General features: G+C 42.2%; 1 protein-coding gene across 9 annotated transcripts in view; it reads left to right on the forward strand.

Annotated features, from left to right (window-relative positions):
• Positions 1–14,136, forward strand: part of ssx2ipa (synovial sarcoma, X breakpoint 2 interacting protein a) — a 62,794-nt gene extending 48,658 nt beyond the window's left edge. For 7 of the 9 annotated variants that reach the window (XM_043698600.1, XM_043698602.1, XM_043698601.1 and 4 more), the window contains 6 exons: positions 2,782–2,932; positions 5,366–5,502; positions 7,515–7,688; positions 9,740–9,857; positions 11,427–11,616; positions 13,357–14,136. In XM_043698600.1, the coding sequence (XP_043554535.1) occupies positions 2,782–2,932; positions 5,366–5,502; positions 7,515–7,688; positions 9,740–9,857; positions 11,427–11,616; positions 13,357–13,564 (978 nt within the window). In that variant the 3' untranslated portion in view covers positions 13,565–14,136. The remainder of the gene's footprint in view (positions 1–2,781; positions 2,933–5,365; positions 5,503–7,514; positions 7,689–9,739; positions 9,858–11,426; positions 11,617–13,356) is intronic. The other 2 variants (XM_043698606.1, XM_043698607.1) reach the window with 2 other exon arrangements.
• Positions 14,137–19,085: the final 4,949 nt, after the last annotated feature.

Consider the following 19,085-nt stretch of genomic DNA (forward strand, 5'->3'; position numbering starts at 1 on the left):
CCAACGTGCACCACGACTTCTGGCTGCGCACCCTCCTCCTTAAGGATTCTGAGGACACGGTCCGAGATGTCTCGGACCCTGGCACCCGGGAGGCAACAAACCATCCGAGAGTCTCGCCCATGCCCACAGAACCGCCTGCCTGTCCCTCTAACTAGAGAGTCTCCTATAATTAGCGCTCTCCTCCTCTCCCCCTTTCCCTTCTGAGCCTCAGAGCCGGACCTCGTGCCAGGGGCCCGGTCACTGCAGTTTACCCCTGCTAGGCTGTCCCCCCCACCAGTATCCAAAGCGGTATACTTATTGTTTAGGGGAACGACCACAGGGGATCCCTGCACTGCCTGCTTCCTCCCCTTCTCACCTCTAACTGTTACCCAGCTACCTCTGTTCTCTGGCGTAACTATGTCCCTGTAGCTTCTATCTATCAGCCTCTCGAATGATCCTCAGTTCATCCAACTCCAACTCCAGTTCCAGTTCCCTAACTCGTTCTGTGAGGAGCAAGATCTGACTGCATTTCCTGCAGATGAAGTCGGCAGGAATATCGGTGGTCACCCCTACCTCAAACATCCTGCAGGAGGAACATTCCACTGCCTGCGCTGCCATTACTCTACACTTCGTCTCCAAAACAAGAACACTGAGTAGCTTACCTGTGGACTTTAAAGTGAGGTGAGAGGAGGAGGATGGGAGGAAGGCCCTATTATGTAGGGCCTGGGGTCTAGAACGCACCCACTCAAATATCAATCACTTGCCTTCCCGACTCGCTCTGCGCTCCAACTTCACTTCCGCCCAGCTCGCGCCGCTCTCTGCCATTTGTATGACAACTTTTTGAATGATACCTAACTCTTAGTACTACTTAATGTAGAACAATTGACAATATTTTTAAAAACAATTAAAAACATTGGTAGCGAAACTCCTTGAGGTCTGGCATTTCTGTGAAGAGAAAATGGAGTTAACGTTGAGTTCAGTGATCCCTCTGAACTGGGATGCTGTTGTGGTGGAAAGTGAAGACTAAGGGGCGCTCTTTTTATTGTGAGAGAGAAGAGGAAGTGTGAGGGTATAAGTGAATGAAATGGACCAGACACAGCTAAAGGCCCTGTCAACCATGGTGGCAGGGAATCCTCAGTTGAGGGGGAAAAAGTGGATGTTTCTAAAGACCCCTGTGGAAGATACCATCGCAGAATGGAGACAAAGGCAATTGAGAAACAGAATGGAAACCATACAGGAAGCAGTTTTCTCTACTCCAATGTTGCTAGACTTGCTGTGTTTCTACAGCAATTTCTGTTTCTATTTGTATTAGAATCTCTTACATCTGCAGTCCTTTGTTTCATTTTAGGGAATAAATGCCCAGTATATGGGTATGTCTCTTTTTTTTTTCCCTGTCACTTCAAAATATGTAGTATTTTGGTTTCATAGCAGTCTTAATGTTTTGGTTAGTCACATGCTTGTATAGAAGACGTTTGTATCACCTCAGTGTGAGTCTGTCATTTGAGCTGTTGTTAGAAATCTGCTCTAAAATCTCAAACAGAATGAAGCAATCTCCACAGATGTTCACCTGTGGATGTCTCCAGTACTAGGATGTCTCCAGAGAAGATGAAATTGACTTTAACCTTGCAATTGCTACGTTCCTACTCCAGTTCTCAAATTGTCCACTGAATATTAGAACCAGAAGAGCAAGGTGTTAGAGATACCACAACACAAATGTGGTATCTGAAGCTTTGCTGTTCTGAACTGCTTACTCTAAGTGGTGTGTTACTTTCCTTTACTGAGCAATTAACCCCATAGCCATAAGACCAGGTGGCATTCTGGCATATAGTTGTGGTTCTGTTTGCCGAGCTGGGAATTTGTGTTGCAGACGTTTCGTCCCCTGTCGAGGTGACATCCTCAGTGCTTGGGAGCCTCCTGTGAAGTGCTTCTGTGATCTTTCCTCCGGCATTTGTAGTGGTTTGAATCTGCCGCTTCCGGTTGTCAGGTTCCAGCTGTCCACTGCAGTGGTCGGTATATAGGGTCCAGGTCGATGTGCTTATTGATTGAATTTGTGGATGAGTACCATGCCTCTAGGAACGAACAGAACCACAACAACGAGCACCCTAGCTACAAATCTTCTCAAATTCTGGCGTATAGCCCTGGTCTCTGTCTCCCAGCTGTTAAGTATGAGCAATTGCAGCTTCATTGCTGCCTGGGCTATTTGCTGGGGCATGCCAAAAACCACTTGTTCATAAAGTTTATAAACATGTGTAGTTGATCTTTATTTGTTTATTTTGATTGATCTCTCAGAAGTCCTAAAGTTTCCCCCAATTTGTCGTCCTCTCTCAAAGAACTGCTGAGCAAGATATCACAATAATATATTCCCTATAACCCACCAGTGGTATTGACTCTGAATCTACCTCTGACTACGTTTTTTAATTCATTCATGGGAGGTGGGTGCAATGTCTTTGTTTTCTGGATCCAGTTGTCCTTTTGAAGGTGATGGTGAGCTGTTGTCTTGAACTGCCCCAGTCCATGATGGGAGATAAATCCACAGTGTTGAAAGGTATTCTGGGATTTTTAACCTGATGATGGGGAAGGAATGAATGGTGATTGTAACTGAGTGCATTGGAAGGATTTACAACATTTGATTTAAAAAGTCTCCAAATGATCTAATACTTGTAATCTTAGTGTGTTGTCACACATTTTCTATGCAAAAGACATTAAAATGCTTTCTATTTCTGTTAGAAAATGAAAATCTTGATTTCATGTGGAGGGATGTGTTTATTTTAAAGCAAGTTTCTTTTTCATTTTATTCCTCAGACAGGATCTGACAATGATGAAGATTCTCATGGATCAAACAAAGAAAATAACTTGGAGCTTTCGTGTGATGTAGTCCGGGAGCAACTCACCAACAGTATCCGGCAACAGTGGAGAATACTGAAAAGCCATGTTGAGAAACTCGACACCCAAGGTATGGTTTTTGACTTGTTCATAATTGAATTGTCCAGGATAGTTGTAAGCAGTCTGTTATGAGGATCCCTCTTTTTTTTTTTTTAAAAAAAACAATTTTTGAGATGGGGGCCCCACTAACAAGGCCAGGATTTATTACCTATCCCAGGTTACCCTCTACACAAATGGCTTGTTAGGTTTAGTAAAAATGTACCATGTTACTCTGACTGGAGGTCTATGTATTCGGGAGTGTGGTGCTGGAAAAGCACAGCAGGTCAGGCAGCATCTGAGCAGGAGAATCGTCTTTTGCCCGAAAATGTCGGGGTTTTTTGTTTTTTTTTTTCTTTCTTTCCTTTCCTGCTTTTCGGATGCCGCCTGACCTGCGCTTTTCCAGCACCCCACACTCTCTAATCTCCGACATCTGTAATCCTCACTCTTGCCTGGAGTTCTGTGTAGACCAGTCTAGGTGAAGATGGGCAGATCATCTTCACTAAACAACAATTGTGAATTGTATGCATTCCTGTACAATTGTTAGTTGCATTGTTACTGTTGTTTAATAAGTTCCACCAGCTACTGTAGTAAGAGGGCACCCAGTGTCCTTCATGAGCATTTATTTGGGCCTCTGGAGTACTAGGCTGACTACATTACTGCAACACCAACATTATCTCCCCCAGCTCCATAGAATCTCAACAGTGTGGAGGGCCATTCAGCCCATCGTATCCACACCAACTCTGACTCACCAGTCAGAGTTGCATTTCCCAGAGCTTAATCCACCTAACCCACACATCCCTGGGTAATGTGGGACAATTTGGCATGACCAATCCAAACTGCACATCTTTTGGACTATGGGAGGAATCCACCCAAAACAACATTCAAACTCTGACTATTGCCTGGGACTGGAAGCGAACCCAGCTCCCTGATACAGAGGTAGCAATGTTAAATACAGAGCCACTGTGCCACCCCAATTCCACTAGGCCATCCCTCCCCCATTGTATTCATCTGGTGAATGCCACGGGATTTTGTGGGCTATAAAGAAACTGATGATTAAACCCAGTTTCAAATCAAGAAATTTCAAGTGGACCAAACAAATAGCAAGGAATAAAGTACAATTGGAATGATGTACCACATTGAAAGGCCTGTCATGCATTGACTCTTGTTTGGATAACCCTTGTTTTAAGGTATATTATTGAACTAAATTACTACTTCATTTATTTGATTGAGGACACCTAAATACTGGAAATTATTAATAGACTAATGCTTCTGGCTAGATGATCGTGTGGTAGTAACATCAGAAAACTAGCATTCCAGAAACCCAAACTAATGCTATGAGAGGCATGCATTCAAATTTCACAATAGCAGCTAGTTGAATTTAAAGTCTACTAAAATATGGGATTCAAAAATTGGTCTCCGTGACCATGAAACTGTCACCATCATCAACTTGTCACCTGTCATCAATGTGTAAACCTCCTTCTATTTGTTATTTGCTTTAGGGACATTTGGGCCTGTGTGTGACTCCAGACTCTAAGCACTGTGGTCAATTCTTAACAGCCCTTTGAAATGGATTCTAGATTAGAGTGGTGTTGGAAAAGCACAGTAGTTCAGGCAGCATCTGAGGAGCAGGAAAATCAACGTTTCTGGCAAAAGCCGAAGGCTAGAATCTGGTTTCCAGCATCTGCAGTCCTTGTTTTTACCTAGCCCTTTGAAATGGCCAAGCAAGCTACTCTGTTAAAGGGCAATTAGGGTTAGGCAAAATTGCTGGCCTTTCAAGTGATTCTCATATCTATGCAAGAATAAGTCTTTTTTTTATAAAAGACTAATTCCAGCTAAATGATGCCAATCTCGAAATCCATAAGAAATAGGAACGGAAGTAGGCCATTTGGTCCCTCCAAACCTGCTATGCCATTCTAGGGTCATGGTTAATCTGACCTTGCGTTCTTCATATCCATTTTCCTGCATTTTTCTTTAACTCTGGATTCATGACTAATCAAGAATCTGTCTATCTCAGCCTTAAATATATACACAAGGACTCTGCTCCCACAACCCTCTGTGACAAGGAGTTCCAAAAACACCCAATCCTCAGAAGAAATTTCTCCTCATTTCAGTCTTAAGTTGATGTCCCTATGTTCTGAAACTACTAGTTTGGTCCTTAACTCTCCCATAAGGGGGAACATCCTCTCAACATGTAATCCTGTCAAGTCCCTTAAGGATCGCATATTTCAGTGAGATCACCTGTCATTCCACTCTACTAGTGTGTATAGCCAGAAAAGAATTGTTGTCTATTAGAAAAACACCTACTTTATGCTTCTTGGTAAAGTTCCCAAGCACTGATATTTCATTTTTTTTTTAGAAATGTGGAAAATGCAAAGCCTTGTTGTAATTTAAGTACGTTCAGATGTATGATTTGTTTTACCTTCAATTCGTGCAATTCTAATGGGCTGAATTGCATTTATTACAGCAGCCTTGGTGAACTCTGGTTTTTGTGAACGTGATGAAATTATCAGCAAAGCTGATCATGTGCAAGAAATTGAGAAGCTGAAAATAGAAATTCAGCAGTGCAGGGATGTGATCAAAGCTCAGCAACAGTTGTTACAGGTAAAGTTTGACTTTAAGATTGACTCTTTTGAGTCAGGACCTTGCTGATAGCAACTATGCCGTGGCTGTAAACCCAACAGTAGGCAGCTGTGATTAAATAGTGCCTTAGGTATAAAGTATGTATAAAAAAAAATACAAGTCTTTATGTGATGCCTTCCATGACATTTGAAATCCCAAAACCTTTTGCAGCCACTTAAATTCTTTTGAAGTAAGGACATGGAAGCAGGTACATGCCATTTCATTCGTTCAGCCAGGTTATAGTGGATTGTCCATGACTGCCATTTTTCCCCATGATTATCATATCCTTTATCATTTGTTTCTAGAAATTTATTGGTTTGTCTTGAGCATGAACTGGGTGTGCTGTTATAGAAACCTTTCAATGTTGGCCACAAATGGTGTTGGCCTTTATTACAAGGAGAATAGTGTGTGAAATTAAAGAAACGTTGCAGGCCTACTGTGCACCATTTTTCTCTTTCAAAGGAGATAATCTGCATTAGAAGCAGTAAGAAGGAAGTTCCCTTGACTAATTCCTGGGGTGAAGGGTTCGCCACTTATGCATAAAAGTTGAGCAAGCTGGAAGAGAGTTTGCTGGCATTTAGAAAAAGTGGTAATCTTATTGAAACGTGTAATTGACCAGAGTGGTTGCTGAGGAAGTTCCCTCTTTTGGGATTTAGAATTAGAAGGCATTGTTTAAAAATGAAAGAGGCAAATCTACTATCCTTACTGGTCTGACCTAAGGAATCCAGATGCACCGCAATGTAATTGACTTTTTTAACTGCCCTCTGAGCTATTAGGATGGGGCAGTAATTGCCAACCTAGCCAGAGATTCCTACATCCCATGTACAATTCTAACAAAGATACTACAAGTGTCACAAAGGTCTTGTATAGCTGCAGCAAGATGTCCTTGTTTCTGTACATATCCTTTTATTTACAAATCCAATTTGTCTTCCTAACTGCTTGCTGCATTGGCATACTTTCCTTCAAGTGACTGGTCCCTTCTGCATCAACATTTCCCAATTAAAATAATGTTCTTCTGATAGAGTTGTGTGACATACCATGTACTCCTACTCAGTCGTACTGACCATTTTTAAGTTTCTTCTTTTTGAAGTCTTGACTCCTTTTCAAGAAAGATAAGTAGAAAATTGGAGTTAAGGCCATCACCATGTCACCCAAGGTCTTATTGAATGGCAGCACCGACTGTGTGCTGAATGACATCGTCTTCTCCCTCATCCTCTATGCTAAACAGAATTTGGGGTTTAGTGGAAAACTATAGGCTATTACTCTGATTATGTTCCAATCAACATTGGTTTGTGTAGTATTCATGCACACCTGTTAACGAAGAAAAATTTGTACACTGCACGTGAAAGAGTGCTTATTTTAATTTTAAAATCCGACTTCTCTCCCATGTCACTGTTCGCCAACAGTTGCTTCAAGTGCAGCTGTTTTATTTTCTTGCGGAGGAATGTAGTACACAGATGCCATGGCATTTATATTTACAACAACCTTTTATTTATTGTGTGTGAAGTAAATGTTCTCACCTGAAAATCTGTTAACTGCTTTTTTACATTTTTGTGATTTGTTTATATCAGCAAGTAGGTAAAGCCTAAATTAATGCTGTTATCCATGGAATAGTGGAATTGGAGAAATAAAGTGCACTTCTCTATCTTGGTCATAACATGAGGTAGATGACCAAAAGCTTGACTTATTGAATGTACATTTCAGAAACCAATCATTTGGTATAACATGTTATGTTATTTGGTGTTATGTTTCACACCTGAGTGTCTGGTGTTTAGTTTAACTGTAGAATGAATTTGTGAAAGATCTATTGCAAGTAGTTACAGATGGCTTTATTATCTGAGATTGCAAATGTAGCTGACCAGTTTTTGATGCTTCGTTCTTAACAGCTTTTGAGTTAAATTAATAACTTTTTTAAAAAAAAAATCAAAACCCATCAACGTGAACTGATATCATGTTTCCAAATGTGGAAGTTTTTGCTTGTTTCTTTTCCATAGCAACAACTTAATCCCCAGTGTGATGATGAAACAGCTGTATTAGTGCGTGACTGCTACTTACTGGAAGAGAAAGAACGATTGAAAGAAGAGTGGAGATTGTTTAATGATCAGAAGAAAAACTTTGAAAGAGAAAGAAGGAACTTTACAGAAGCTGCCATTAGATTAGGACATGAGGTACTAGCTCTTAGTTATTTTATGCTGTTAGTTGCTAAATGGAAGTTAACACTGTTATTTTCCAGGCCAAACACTGAAGATTTTGTGACCTAATGGATAAGGCTTTGGTCTCATAGGCAGGGATTGTGGATTCAAGTCCCACCTGGGTATTTAGTTTGGTTTTCTGATGGGCTACTGACTTTGAGCAGACCAACTTTGTCCTGAATGATGTCAATCTTCTTGAGTGGAGTTGTAGCTGTACTTATCCAGGCAAATGAAAGGTATTACATCAAACTCAGTACTTGTGTTTTGAACTTGGTGAAAGGGCTGTGGAAAGTTGCGAGGTGATATGTTTGCAAATTCTGTCCATCTCATCTAATTTGGAATCGCTGAAATAATCATGCTTTTCATAGTATAGAGTACTAATTTTGTAACCATCCAAATCTGGGTATTTGCCCTAATTGTTTTTTGTTTCAGAATTATTTTTGTGTACAACATTGGACACTATAGCAAAAAGATCAATGAAATTAGCTGTCTTGTCGTGCAGAAAGACTGCAGTTTCATGAATTCCATAATCTGCAGTCATATCCAATGAGTTAAGAGTGTGGTGCTGGAAAAGCATAGCAGGTCAGGCAGCATTCAATGAGCGGGAGAATCGGTGTTTCGGGCATAAGCCCTTCATCAGGAATGAGGGCTTTCCTGATGAAGGGCTTATGCCCGAAACGTTGATTCTCCTGCTCCTCGGATGCTGCCTGACCTGTGTTTTTCCAGCACCACACCCTGTATTCTGAACTCCAGCATCCTGCAGTCCTCACTTTCTCCTGTCATGTCCAATGACACAATTTCAGCTATTGTGAAACAGTGGATATAAACATTTTATAAATTGTAACTGTTCTGCAATTTGCTTTAACAGGACAGAGTCCACAATGCTGGCAGACCCAGATACTATAGAATAATTTTGATTTTAAATAAAATTATGGTATTTGATTTGCATGAAGATTTTCTTTCTGTGGTCTACAGTCAGTCAGTATGGTGTTTTACAAATTCCTGCTTTTGGAACAAGACCAATCTGATTTAAAAGTTGGGGACAAGTTCTGAAGGTCTCACACCTACAGTTCAGTGTCTAACCTGACCTATCACCTTTTGTATCTCTGCCAGATTTGAAGTTTGGAAAGTTAGGCAGATGCGGATTAAAATCTAATGATCTCAAGGCAGTGACCTGAAACAGGTTCTGATTTTGCATCTTAATCAATCCAAACTTGCATTTCCCTTTCTAATAGTTGCCCATCAGCCATTTTTAGCTTTGTTCACTACACTTACACCAGTTGTATGATCCTTTGATCTCTACTTATAAACTGTATTGGTGTGCACTCTCTCGTCACCTGAGTATTGCACTGAAAGCTTGTAATTTCAAATAAGCCTGTTGGACTGTAACCTGGTGTTTTTGATTTTTGACTTTGTTCCAAAAGTAGTGTTGGAGGATCTGAATAGGCTGGGGCTGTTTTCCCTGGAGCGTCGGAGGCTGAGGGGTGACCTTTTACAAAATTGAGGGGCATGGATAGGATAAATAGACAAAGTCTTTTCCCTGGTGTCGGGGAGTCTAGAACTAGAGGGTAAGAGGGGAAAGATATAAAAGACACCCAAGGGGCAACTTTTTCACCCAGAGGGTGGTACGTGTATGGAATGAGTTGCCAGATGATGTGGTGGAGACTGGTACAATTGCAACATTTAAGAGGCATTTGGATGGGTATATGAATAGGAAGGGTTTGGAAGGATATGGGCCAGGTGCTGGGAAGTGGGACTAGATTGGGTTGGGATATCTGGTCAGCATGGACAGGCTAGACCGAAGGGTCTGTTTCCATGCCGTACATCTCTATGACTCTAGTTTTGGTATTTTTCTTTTTCCTAAAGGAAACTCTTTAGGAAAGAAGCTACTATATGAAGCTACTTTATGCAAATGTAGAATTAACAAGAATATTTTGTAAAGCTATAGTACATATGGCAGTTGTGGAAAGAATGCATTGATAGATCAGGAAGGGACATTTTGTAACTTTTCCATTTTTTGTCTGCAGAGGAAAGGTTTTGAAGAGGAACGAGCAACATGGTTGAAGCAGCAGTTTTTGAACATGACTCCTTTTGTGGAGAGCAAAAGGCCAAAAATAATGAAACCACAAAGTGCCTCCTCCATTAGTAAGTATTTATTTTTTAAATAAAAATGTGCAAACAATTGAATGTTGATTTTGAATGTGACAATTTGCCTATTCTGTTGCATCCTCTCCCCCTGAGTTAGCTAATGTTTAGACTCCTTACTAATCCTCAATTGTTTTATTGTTGGATTTCCCTTTTTTTGAAAGCAGGCTGTTTGTTGATCAAGAGTATTAACCATTGAGTAACTTCTCAAATTTACAAATGTAAACACATGTCCAAGTGTTTCCACTGGCAGCATTCAGCAGATGAAGATCTGAAATAAACACACAAAAATGGTGGGATACAAGAGAATTAATGTATTTAGTTCTGTGATCTTTTCAGATAAACAGGTTGTTTAAAAAGATGGAGATCAGCGTCAAGAGTGTGGTGCTGGAAAAAGCACAGCAGGTCAAGCAGCAATCAAGGAGCAGGAGAATTGACGTTTTGGGCATAAGCCCTTCATCAAGAATAAATGGTGAAGGACTTATGTCTGAAACATCAATTCTCCTGCTCCTACATGCTGCCTGACCTGCTATGCTTTTTCCAGCACTACATACTGTAGTCAAAAAACATTTGGTCTAGTTTCTCTCTGCAGAGCACTATTGTTCCAGATTTCCGTACTCTGGGCTCAGTGGAAAGTTTAACTTACAAAATTTCCCCTTTTTCTGTTCCTGTCCATTGGCCCTCCCCATTGACAGGTTGAGGTTACAATGCTCAAATTTGAGTATTGGCAGGATGTTCAAAAATTTATAGAACACTGCTTCTAATATGTTTCCTTCAAATGTAAATATGCCACGCGCCTTTATTATTCTTGGCACTGTAGGTGCTCTGTGCAGGCGCATCATTATCGACTTGTCATAGAATCCCTACAGTGTGTAAGCAGACCATTCAGCCTATCGAGTCCATACCAACCCTCCAAAGAGCAGCCCACCTAGACCCCCACCAATTTAACCCTGCATTTCGCATGACTAATCCACCCAGTCTGCACATCCCTGAATACTAATGGGCAATGTAGCATGGCTATTCCACTTAACTTGCACATAGTTGGACTGTGGAAAGAAATCCATGCTGACATGGGGAGACTATCTGTGTGGAGTTTGCACAGTTGCCTAAGGGTGGAATTGAACCTGGATCCCTGGTGCTCTGAGACAGCAATGCTCACCATTAGCCACTGTGCCACTCTTTCTTGTGTAGTAGTCAACCTTACAAACTCATGACTTTTCATAGGCATTGAGTAGAAAACCCACCTTACCATCAATAAGAGCATCCTGCAGGCGATGTTGCACTTTATTCATAGTTTCTCAACTTTATTGGAAGTGAAAGTATTTACAGTTAAGTAAACATTTTACATTTTTGGTCATTTTTAGTCTTAGTCACCAGACTATAAATAACAAACCCATGTTGATGATGATTACACGAATTACTGCAGCTAATCTTTAGTACATTTTGAAGTCTATTTTGGATTTCAAACATAAATAACACCACCACCTCCTCCATTTCTTCCTCCGCGCCCNNNGCAAACATTTGCTTGTGTAAATTTCATGACTTATTTGATTCTATAACCTTTTACAGACCATAATTATCTTCTAGGTCCAGGGCAGGAGAACCATAAGACACAATCACAACCAAATTCACCTGCTTACCTCCGACCTAATACAGCTCCAGTAATTACGCCGGAACCTTCAAGTACTAAATTTCCTCCAATAAATAGTGCCAAGTCCACAGAAACGGGTCGAAAAATGCACCTCACTCAAGGAACTAGGTGTGTAATAAACCTTTTTTTTTTAATTGTGCTAATCCTTAATTACCATCTGATCGTAAGAAACAAATTTCTGGTGGGAATTGAGTAAGCAAAGTTGTTAAAATTGTAAAACAATGGTGAGAATATGTAGTTTCAATTCTTTAGTCAGGTCAGTATCCTGTAAGAACATCCTCTCCTCTATCAGGTGACAGAGTTGGAGTGTGAAATGTAACTTTTTTACTTTTTTCCTTTCGCTCGTTGGGAAGGGGATTGAATGGGCCTTAGAACAACTCTGTAGCTGCATTAATTTTCAGTCACTAATAATGCATATGCAAGAGGTGGTGAAAAAGGCCATCATAACTTAGAATTCGAGCAGAGAGGTCGGAATATCTTGCTGAAATTCTGTGGGGCCATGGTGACAGCATACTTGTGGCCTCCTTATCTGAGCAATAATGATCTGCCTGTGGAGCAAGTACAACAACAGTTTACCACAATGGGTTTCTGGACATGAAAAGACTGGAATCAGTTCAGACTAAATTCATTGCAGTTTAGGAGAATGAGAAGCACTTCTCAGAAACAGATGAAAATTCTAATAGACAAAACCAGGTAAATGGAGAAAGGATGTCCCTGATGTCTGAGTCCAGAACCAAGGGTCACAATCTAAAGAAATGGGGTCATTTAGGACTGAGAAACGTCTTTCACCCAGAGAGTGGGGAGCATGAGGAATTCTGCCACAAAATGATTGAGGCCAAAACATTGAATGTTTTTAAAAAGGAATTCGTGTTCTTGGGGCTAAAGGGTTCAAAGGCTATGGGGAGAAAGCAGGATTGTATTGAATGGCAGAGGAAGCTCTAAGGGCTGAATGGTCTTCTCCTGTTTTCTATATTAGAATATAAATACAAAATTATTTTCTTGGCAGCTGCTTAAGAGCAAACAAGGGGCAAGAACAGGCCAATCAGGCCTTCAAATCTGCTGTTTAAGATCATGAGTGATTACGACCTGATTTACATTCCTGCCTTTCCCTGAATCTTTCACTTCCTGGCTTAATAATCTATCCACTTTCTACCTTTAAATTCCCTTCCTGAGAGTCTATCTACAGAGCATGCACTACAGTAATTGAAGACAGCTCACCACCTTCCTAATGGGCAACTTATACTGGCCAAGCCAGCAATCCCCATGTCCCATGAGTAAACTTAAGAAGTAATGTATTCCATGAATTGTTTTTTTTTCCCCTTTTTTTTGGTTATGGAAGAGTTCAGCAGATGCTCTCGCTAATGCTGCCTAATCTCTCAATTGTGGAGCCCTGACTCTTAAACAGTGACATCTCACCCTTCCATAGGAGGAAAAGGCCTCTCCACATTTTGTCTCTATCAAGACCTTCAGGATCTTGTGTTTTTCAATCTACTTTCCTCATATTCTTCTTAACTCCCAGTGGTCACAAGCCTTATCTGTCCAACCTTTCCTCCCAAGACAATCTACCACTTCAGGTATTCCTAAATGGAACTGTGTGGAACAGCAGTTCAAGAAGGCAGTTCACCACCACCCACACCAAAACCTTGAAAGCCATTGGTAACAAATGCTGGCCATGCAAGTGATGCTCAGGTCCTGTGACTAAATGCAGAAAAAAACTGTAGATATCTACAATGTTGTTTTGGTTGCATTTTCCTTAACTATTTTGCAGATCTCCGATCTAAGTCCTAGATGCATCCAGTCTAGATTGTGATGTGGTGCCTGTGTTCATACTTCTAATTTTCATTGCAGCTCAAGATTTGTACCAAAAAAAGGAAAGGCAGGCAATTTTGACACAAAGAGAAATAGTGGAGCAGCTCATGAGAAATGGAGGAACTCTAAGGCCAGCCCTGATCACTGGTATCATAACGGGTGTTCTACGCTTCTGAACCATTCACCTAAGGATGACCATTTGGAAAAAACATCTGTACAGTCTGCAAATGAGACTAACCTCAATTGACATGCACAGGAACTGTGACTGTAGATTCTGGAATCCCTTGGGTACTTGGAATGTAGTATTCTACTGAAATAATGCACTTGCATTTATATATGTCACCGTGACATTTGAAGACTACTTCAAGCAGCACTTTGTATATTGAGTGGAAATTGTTGTGTAGGGAGCCCGTGTATGACTTTTTATTTTCCACAGGAACACTGTTTACTTCTAAGTGGGTTGGAAGAATCTCATTGTAAATGGGTTGAATTTTTCTCTTGGCTGTTGGTTTTATTTAAGGAGTAGGAGCAAGCATTTTTAACTTTTTTAAATGTAAGTGTTTTGATTTTGGAATGTGTTTGGTGTAGGTTATGAGCCACCAGAGCAGCTGAAAGATTTTTTTAACCTTTTTGACATTAATGGCAGTGCCCAAAATATCTTGCATGTGTCAAATCATCACTACCAGCAACAGTTGTTCAAATCAAGTCATTGTAAAATGTTCTGATTATTTGTGTTTTTAAAACTAGTGCTGCTTTGAACGTAACACATGAAATGTTTGTCCCTGAAAGATGGGAATTTAATAAAATGTGTTCACAGCGGATCTTCCATGAGTTTATTCAAGATTAGATCTTTGTTTTCAGCTCAACTACTCGAGATTTACCAGTTCAATACATTTGTGGGTTTAAATATGCAGTTTCTTGAAACAGTTGACCCTTTGATCTATTTGAGTGGAATCTTGATGCCTAGGGGCTTAAATCAGCTGCCTATTTAGTCCCACACTTTAACATTCTCCTCACATAAGTCCTCTTCAAATACCTGTTCTTGTACTTATTTCAGGGATGTGGGGCATCACTGGCTGGGCCAGCATTTATTATCCATCCTGGTTGTCCTTGAAAAGATGGTGATCTGCCTCCTCGAACCACTGCAGTTCATGTACGTCCACAATGCTGTTAGAGTGCCATGATTTTGACTCTGAGGCGCAGTGATATAGTTCCAAGTCAGGCTGGTGTCTGGTTTGGGTGCTTCTGTTCCCATGTATCTGCTGTCCTTCTCCTTCTAGAGGGAAGTAGGTCTTGGCTTTGGTTGGTATTGCCGAAGGGGTCTTGGTGAATTTCTACAGTGCATCTTGTAGCTGGTATGCACTGTTGTAACTGAACATTGGGGGAGTGAATATTTGTATACAGCGTGCCTTATTCAAGTGGGCTTCTTTGTCCTGGATGGTGTCAAGCTGCTGGAGTGTTTTGGAGCTACACCCAGCCAGACAATTATTCCATCATACTCCTGACTTGGGCCTTTTAGTTGGACAGGATTTGGGGAGTCAGGAGACTGGTCACTTGCCACAGGATTCCTAGCCTCTGACCTGTTGTATGCAGTAAATGGCAGGACCCTTAGTAACATTAATATCCAGGGGGTTCTTGGGTGCAAGTTCATTGCTTACTGAAAGTGGCAACACAATTGGATGAAGTGGTGTAAAACATGCTGACCTTCACTGGTCTGGGCTTTGGGTATAAAGTTGGCAAGACAACTTGCGACTGTACAAGACTTCAGTTGAACTACATTTTGGAGTATTGTGTGCAGTTCTGTCACTACAATATAGGAAGGATGTCAAGGCTTCGGAGAGGGTGCCAAAGAGGTTTACCAGGATGTTGCCTGAATTGGTATGTATTCACTAAGTGGAAGATTGGACAAACTTGGCTAGTTTTCTGTAAAGCATTGGAAGTCAAGGGGGCAACCTGATAGAAATATAGAGTTGAGAAGCAGAGATAGACAGCATGGATAGTTGTCTCTTTCCCAGGATGGTAATGTCAAATGCCAGTTGTCCTAGGTTTAAGGTGAAAGAGTTTTATTTTGAAAGGAGATTTGCAAGGCAATTTTTTTTTCCTTTCCAGGCTAAGTACTTGGAATATGCTGCTGGGGAGGTGGTAGCAGATAGGAGAGCAACATTTTAAGAAGCTTTTGGACAGCCAGATGAACAGGCAAGCAATAGAGGGATACAGATCAGTGACATATGGGATTAGTTTAGAATTACAATCTTATTAATGAAGAAACTGAAGATAGTTGGGTGTAGGCCATTACCCTGAGGAATTCCTCCATTGCCTTGTGAAAGATTCCATAAGACAAACTGAAATAGTCAGTATAGGCCACTTAGCCCCTCTAAGTCAAAGTGTGATGCTGGAAAAGCACAGCCAGTCAAGCAACATCCGAGGAGCAGGAGAGTCAACGTTTTGAGCATGAGCTCTTCATCAGGAGTGTGGGGGGGGTGGAAACTGGTGAAATTCACATTGATCCTGTGTGGTTGGAGAGTCTCTCCAGGCAGAGTAAGGTGTTCTTCTAGGTGTCTGGTAGCTAGAGTTAGACAGTGGAGGAGGCCTAAGACTTGCATGTACTTGGCAGAGTTGGAGGGGGCATTGAAGTGTTTGGCCACAGGGTGGTGGGGTTGTTGAGTGCGCGTGTCCCAGAGATATTCTCTGAAACATTCTGCAAGTTGGCATCCTGTTTTCCCAGTCTAAAGGAGACCACATAGAGAACAACAGACACAGATGAGGTCTGTGGAAATATAGATAAATCTCTGTGGAAGGTTCTTTTTGGGGCATGGATGGAGGTGAAGGGGGGAGGTGTGGACTCCGGTTTTGCAATTCCTGCGTGGCAGGGGAAGATTCCAGGAGTGGAGGGTGCGTACCTAACAAGGGAGTTATGGAGGGAATGGTCTCTGTGGAACGTGGATATTAGGGAGGGAAATATATTCCTGGTGGTGGGGTCTGTTTTGTTGGTGGTGAAGGATTATGCATTCCACCTGGAGGCTGGTGGGGGGTGGAAGCTGAGGACCAGGGGGCTCTGTCCTTGTTGCAGTTGGGGGGTGTTCAAGGTGGAGGTGCAGGAAATGGAAGAGATGCATCATCCACCACGTGGGAGGGGAAGTTGTGGTCTCTGAAGGAGGAGGCCATCTGGAATGTTCTACAGTGGAATTAAGCCTCCTGAGAGCTGATGCAGTGGAGGCTGAGGAATTAAGGTGGGAGGAGGTGTAGTCCAGGTAACTGTTGAGTCCCTTTTGGTTTTAAGTATTTCCATGTGGAGATGGAGAGGTCCAGCAAGGGGAGGGAGGTGTCTGAGATAGACAGTTGAGGTCAGGATGGAAGGTCACCTGAAGTCTCACTTTCTCCTCGTTTAGCCCCTCAAGCCTACTTTGCCCTTCATAAGATCATGGCATTCCCCAATGCACTTTTTTGCCCTTACCCAATAAGTTTTTATTGCCATGACTGATCACAAATCTTTCTATCTCAGCCTTCGATATACACCAGGACTTTGTCCCCACAGCTGTCTATGACAAGTTTTAAAGACACTCAACCTTCAAATTCTTCCTCCTCTTTCATCTCCAGGTGGCTATCCTCCTTTTACTGCTGTGAAAACTGAAACAAAATAAGTATTCAGGATGTCTGCAATTTTCCCACAGTCATTAACAGTATTTCCACTTTCAATAGTACTCTTAACCAGTAGTTTTCCTTTGTCTCTTGCAAACTTCCTTTTCATAATCCTTTTTTTAGCCACTCTTAATGCTGCATTGTGCCCTCTGGTCTTTGTATTTGTCCCATTCTGTGGGATCTGTACTGTGGTTTGAGGTTTTATAAGCCATTTCTCTTGACTTTGATGCTATCCTTTACCTCCTCCGATTGCCATGGCAGTTTTCTTGTGTGAGGAGGAACTTTTCCTTCTCATGGGTTCAACGTGCTTCAGAATAGCATTGAATGTTTCTTTGAACACATTGCCCCTCAGTTGTTTTACCTATTAGAGCTTCCCAGTTTCCTGTGGATAACCTCTGCCTCATCCTGTTAAAGGGACTGATTTAGGCTTGTGATTTCAAATAAACATGTTAGGCCATAAACTGGTGTCGTGTGATTTCTGCCTTTAAACCAACTTTAATGGGATAATTTTTTTAAAATTCTCCTATCTGGTCTTTGCTTATAAATGCTACATCAAACATGATCATGTTATGGTTACTATTTGAAAAATACAAATGACGAGGTCACTACTTAAATCTGCTCATTAGTGAATGCAATATTGCTGTCCCCTTGTTGCATCCAAGACAGTTTGCTGTAGGAAACTATCCCAGACACACTTGAAAATTCACAACCTTTCTGGCATGTGCTTGTCTGTCTTTCCCAGTCTGTTAAAACTAAAAGCGTCCACTAATGTTACTCCGTCTTTGCTATGTAGCTGCCTAATTTCAGAATTGGACAAAAGTGAGGACTGCAAATGCTGGAGATCCGAGTCGAGAGTGTGTTGCTGGAAAAACACAGGTCAGGCAGCATTTTGAGGAGCAGGAGAATCGACATTTTGGCCATAAGCCCTTTATCAGGAATTAGGCTTGTGGGTCGGGGCTGAGAGATAAATGGAAGGAGGTGGGGTTGGGGAGGTAGCTGGGAAAGCAATAGGTGGGAAAAGATGGGTCAGTGATGAACGGGTCCAGAGGGCGGTGCTGAGTTGGAGGCTTGGGCCTGGGATAATGGAGGGGGGGATGTAAACAAGGAAACTTGAAATCCGCATTGATTTCGTGTGGTTTCAAGGGTCCCAAGGCAGAATGAGGCGTTCTTCCTCCAGGTGGTAACAGTTTGGTGGTAGAGGAGGCACAGGACCTGCATGTCCTTGACGGAGGGGGAGGTAAATGTTCAGACATGGGGTCTGGGGTTGGTGGGTGTGGGTATCTCAGATTTTCTCTGAAACGATCTGCAAGAAGGCATCCAGTCTCCCTGACATGCAAGAGACTACATTGGGTGCAATGGTTACAGTAGGTGACATTGGTAGAGGTAAATTTCTGATGCGTGTAAGTATCCATTGGGCCCTTGGACAGAGGTGAGGGAAGTGGTGTGGTGCAGGTTTTGCACTTCCTGTGGTGGCAGGGAAAGGTGCCAGGAGTGGAGGGGGGGGGCGTGGACCTGATGAGGGAGTCACCACCATCTTCTGCCACCTCCAAACAGACCGCACCACCAGAGATAAAATTCCGTCCCTACCCCTATCAGTGTTCCGAAAAGACCTTTCCCTCCGTGACTTCCTCGTCGGGTTCACACCCCAGACCAGCCCACACCCCACTCTTGTCACCTCTCCCTGCCACCACAGGAAGTGCTAAACCTGTGCCCACACCACTCCCCTCACCTCCGTCCAAGACCCTAAGGGATCCTTCCACATGCATCTGACATTTACCTGTACCTCTACCAATGCCATCTGTTGCACCCAGTGTGGTCCCCTCTACATCGGGGAGACAGGACGCCTTCTTGCGGATCGTTTCAGAGAAAATCTCTGGGGCACCTGCACTCGCCAACCCCACCACCCCATGGCTGAACACTTCAACTGCCCCTCCCACTCCATCAAGAACATGCAGGCCCTGGGCCGCCTCCACTGCCAAACCTTTACCACCTGATGCCTGGAGGAGGAATACCTCATATTGCGCTTGTGGATTTCAACAGCTTCCTCGTTTTCCTTCCCTCCCCCACATTATCCCAGTCCCAAGTTACCTCCCTGACACCTCCCCCCACCCCCTAAAAAAAAAACCTAC

Source organism: Chiloscyllium plagiosum, chromosome 11 (genome assembly GCF_004010195.1).
Source record: "Chiloscyllium plagiosum isolate BGI_BamShark_2017 chromosome 11, ASM401019v2, whole genome shotgun sequence".
NCBI lineage: Eukaryota > Metazoa > Chordata > Chondrichthyes > Orectolobiformes > Hemiscylliidae > Chiloscyllium > Chiloscyllium plagiosum.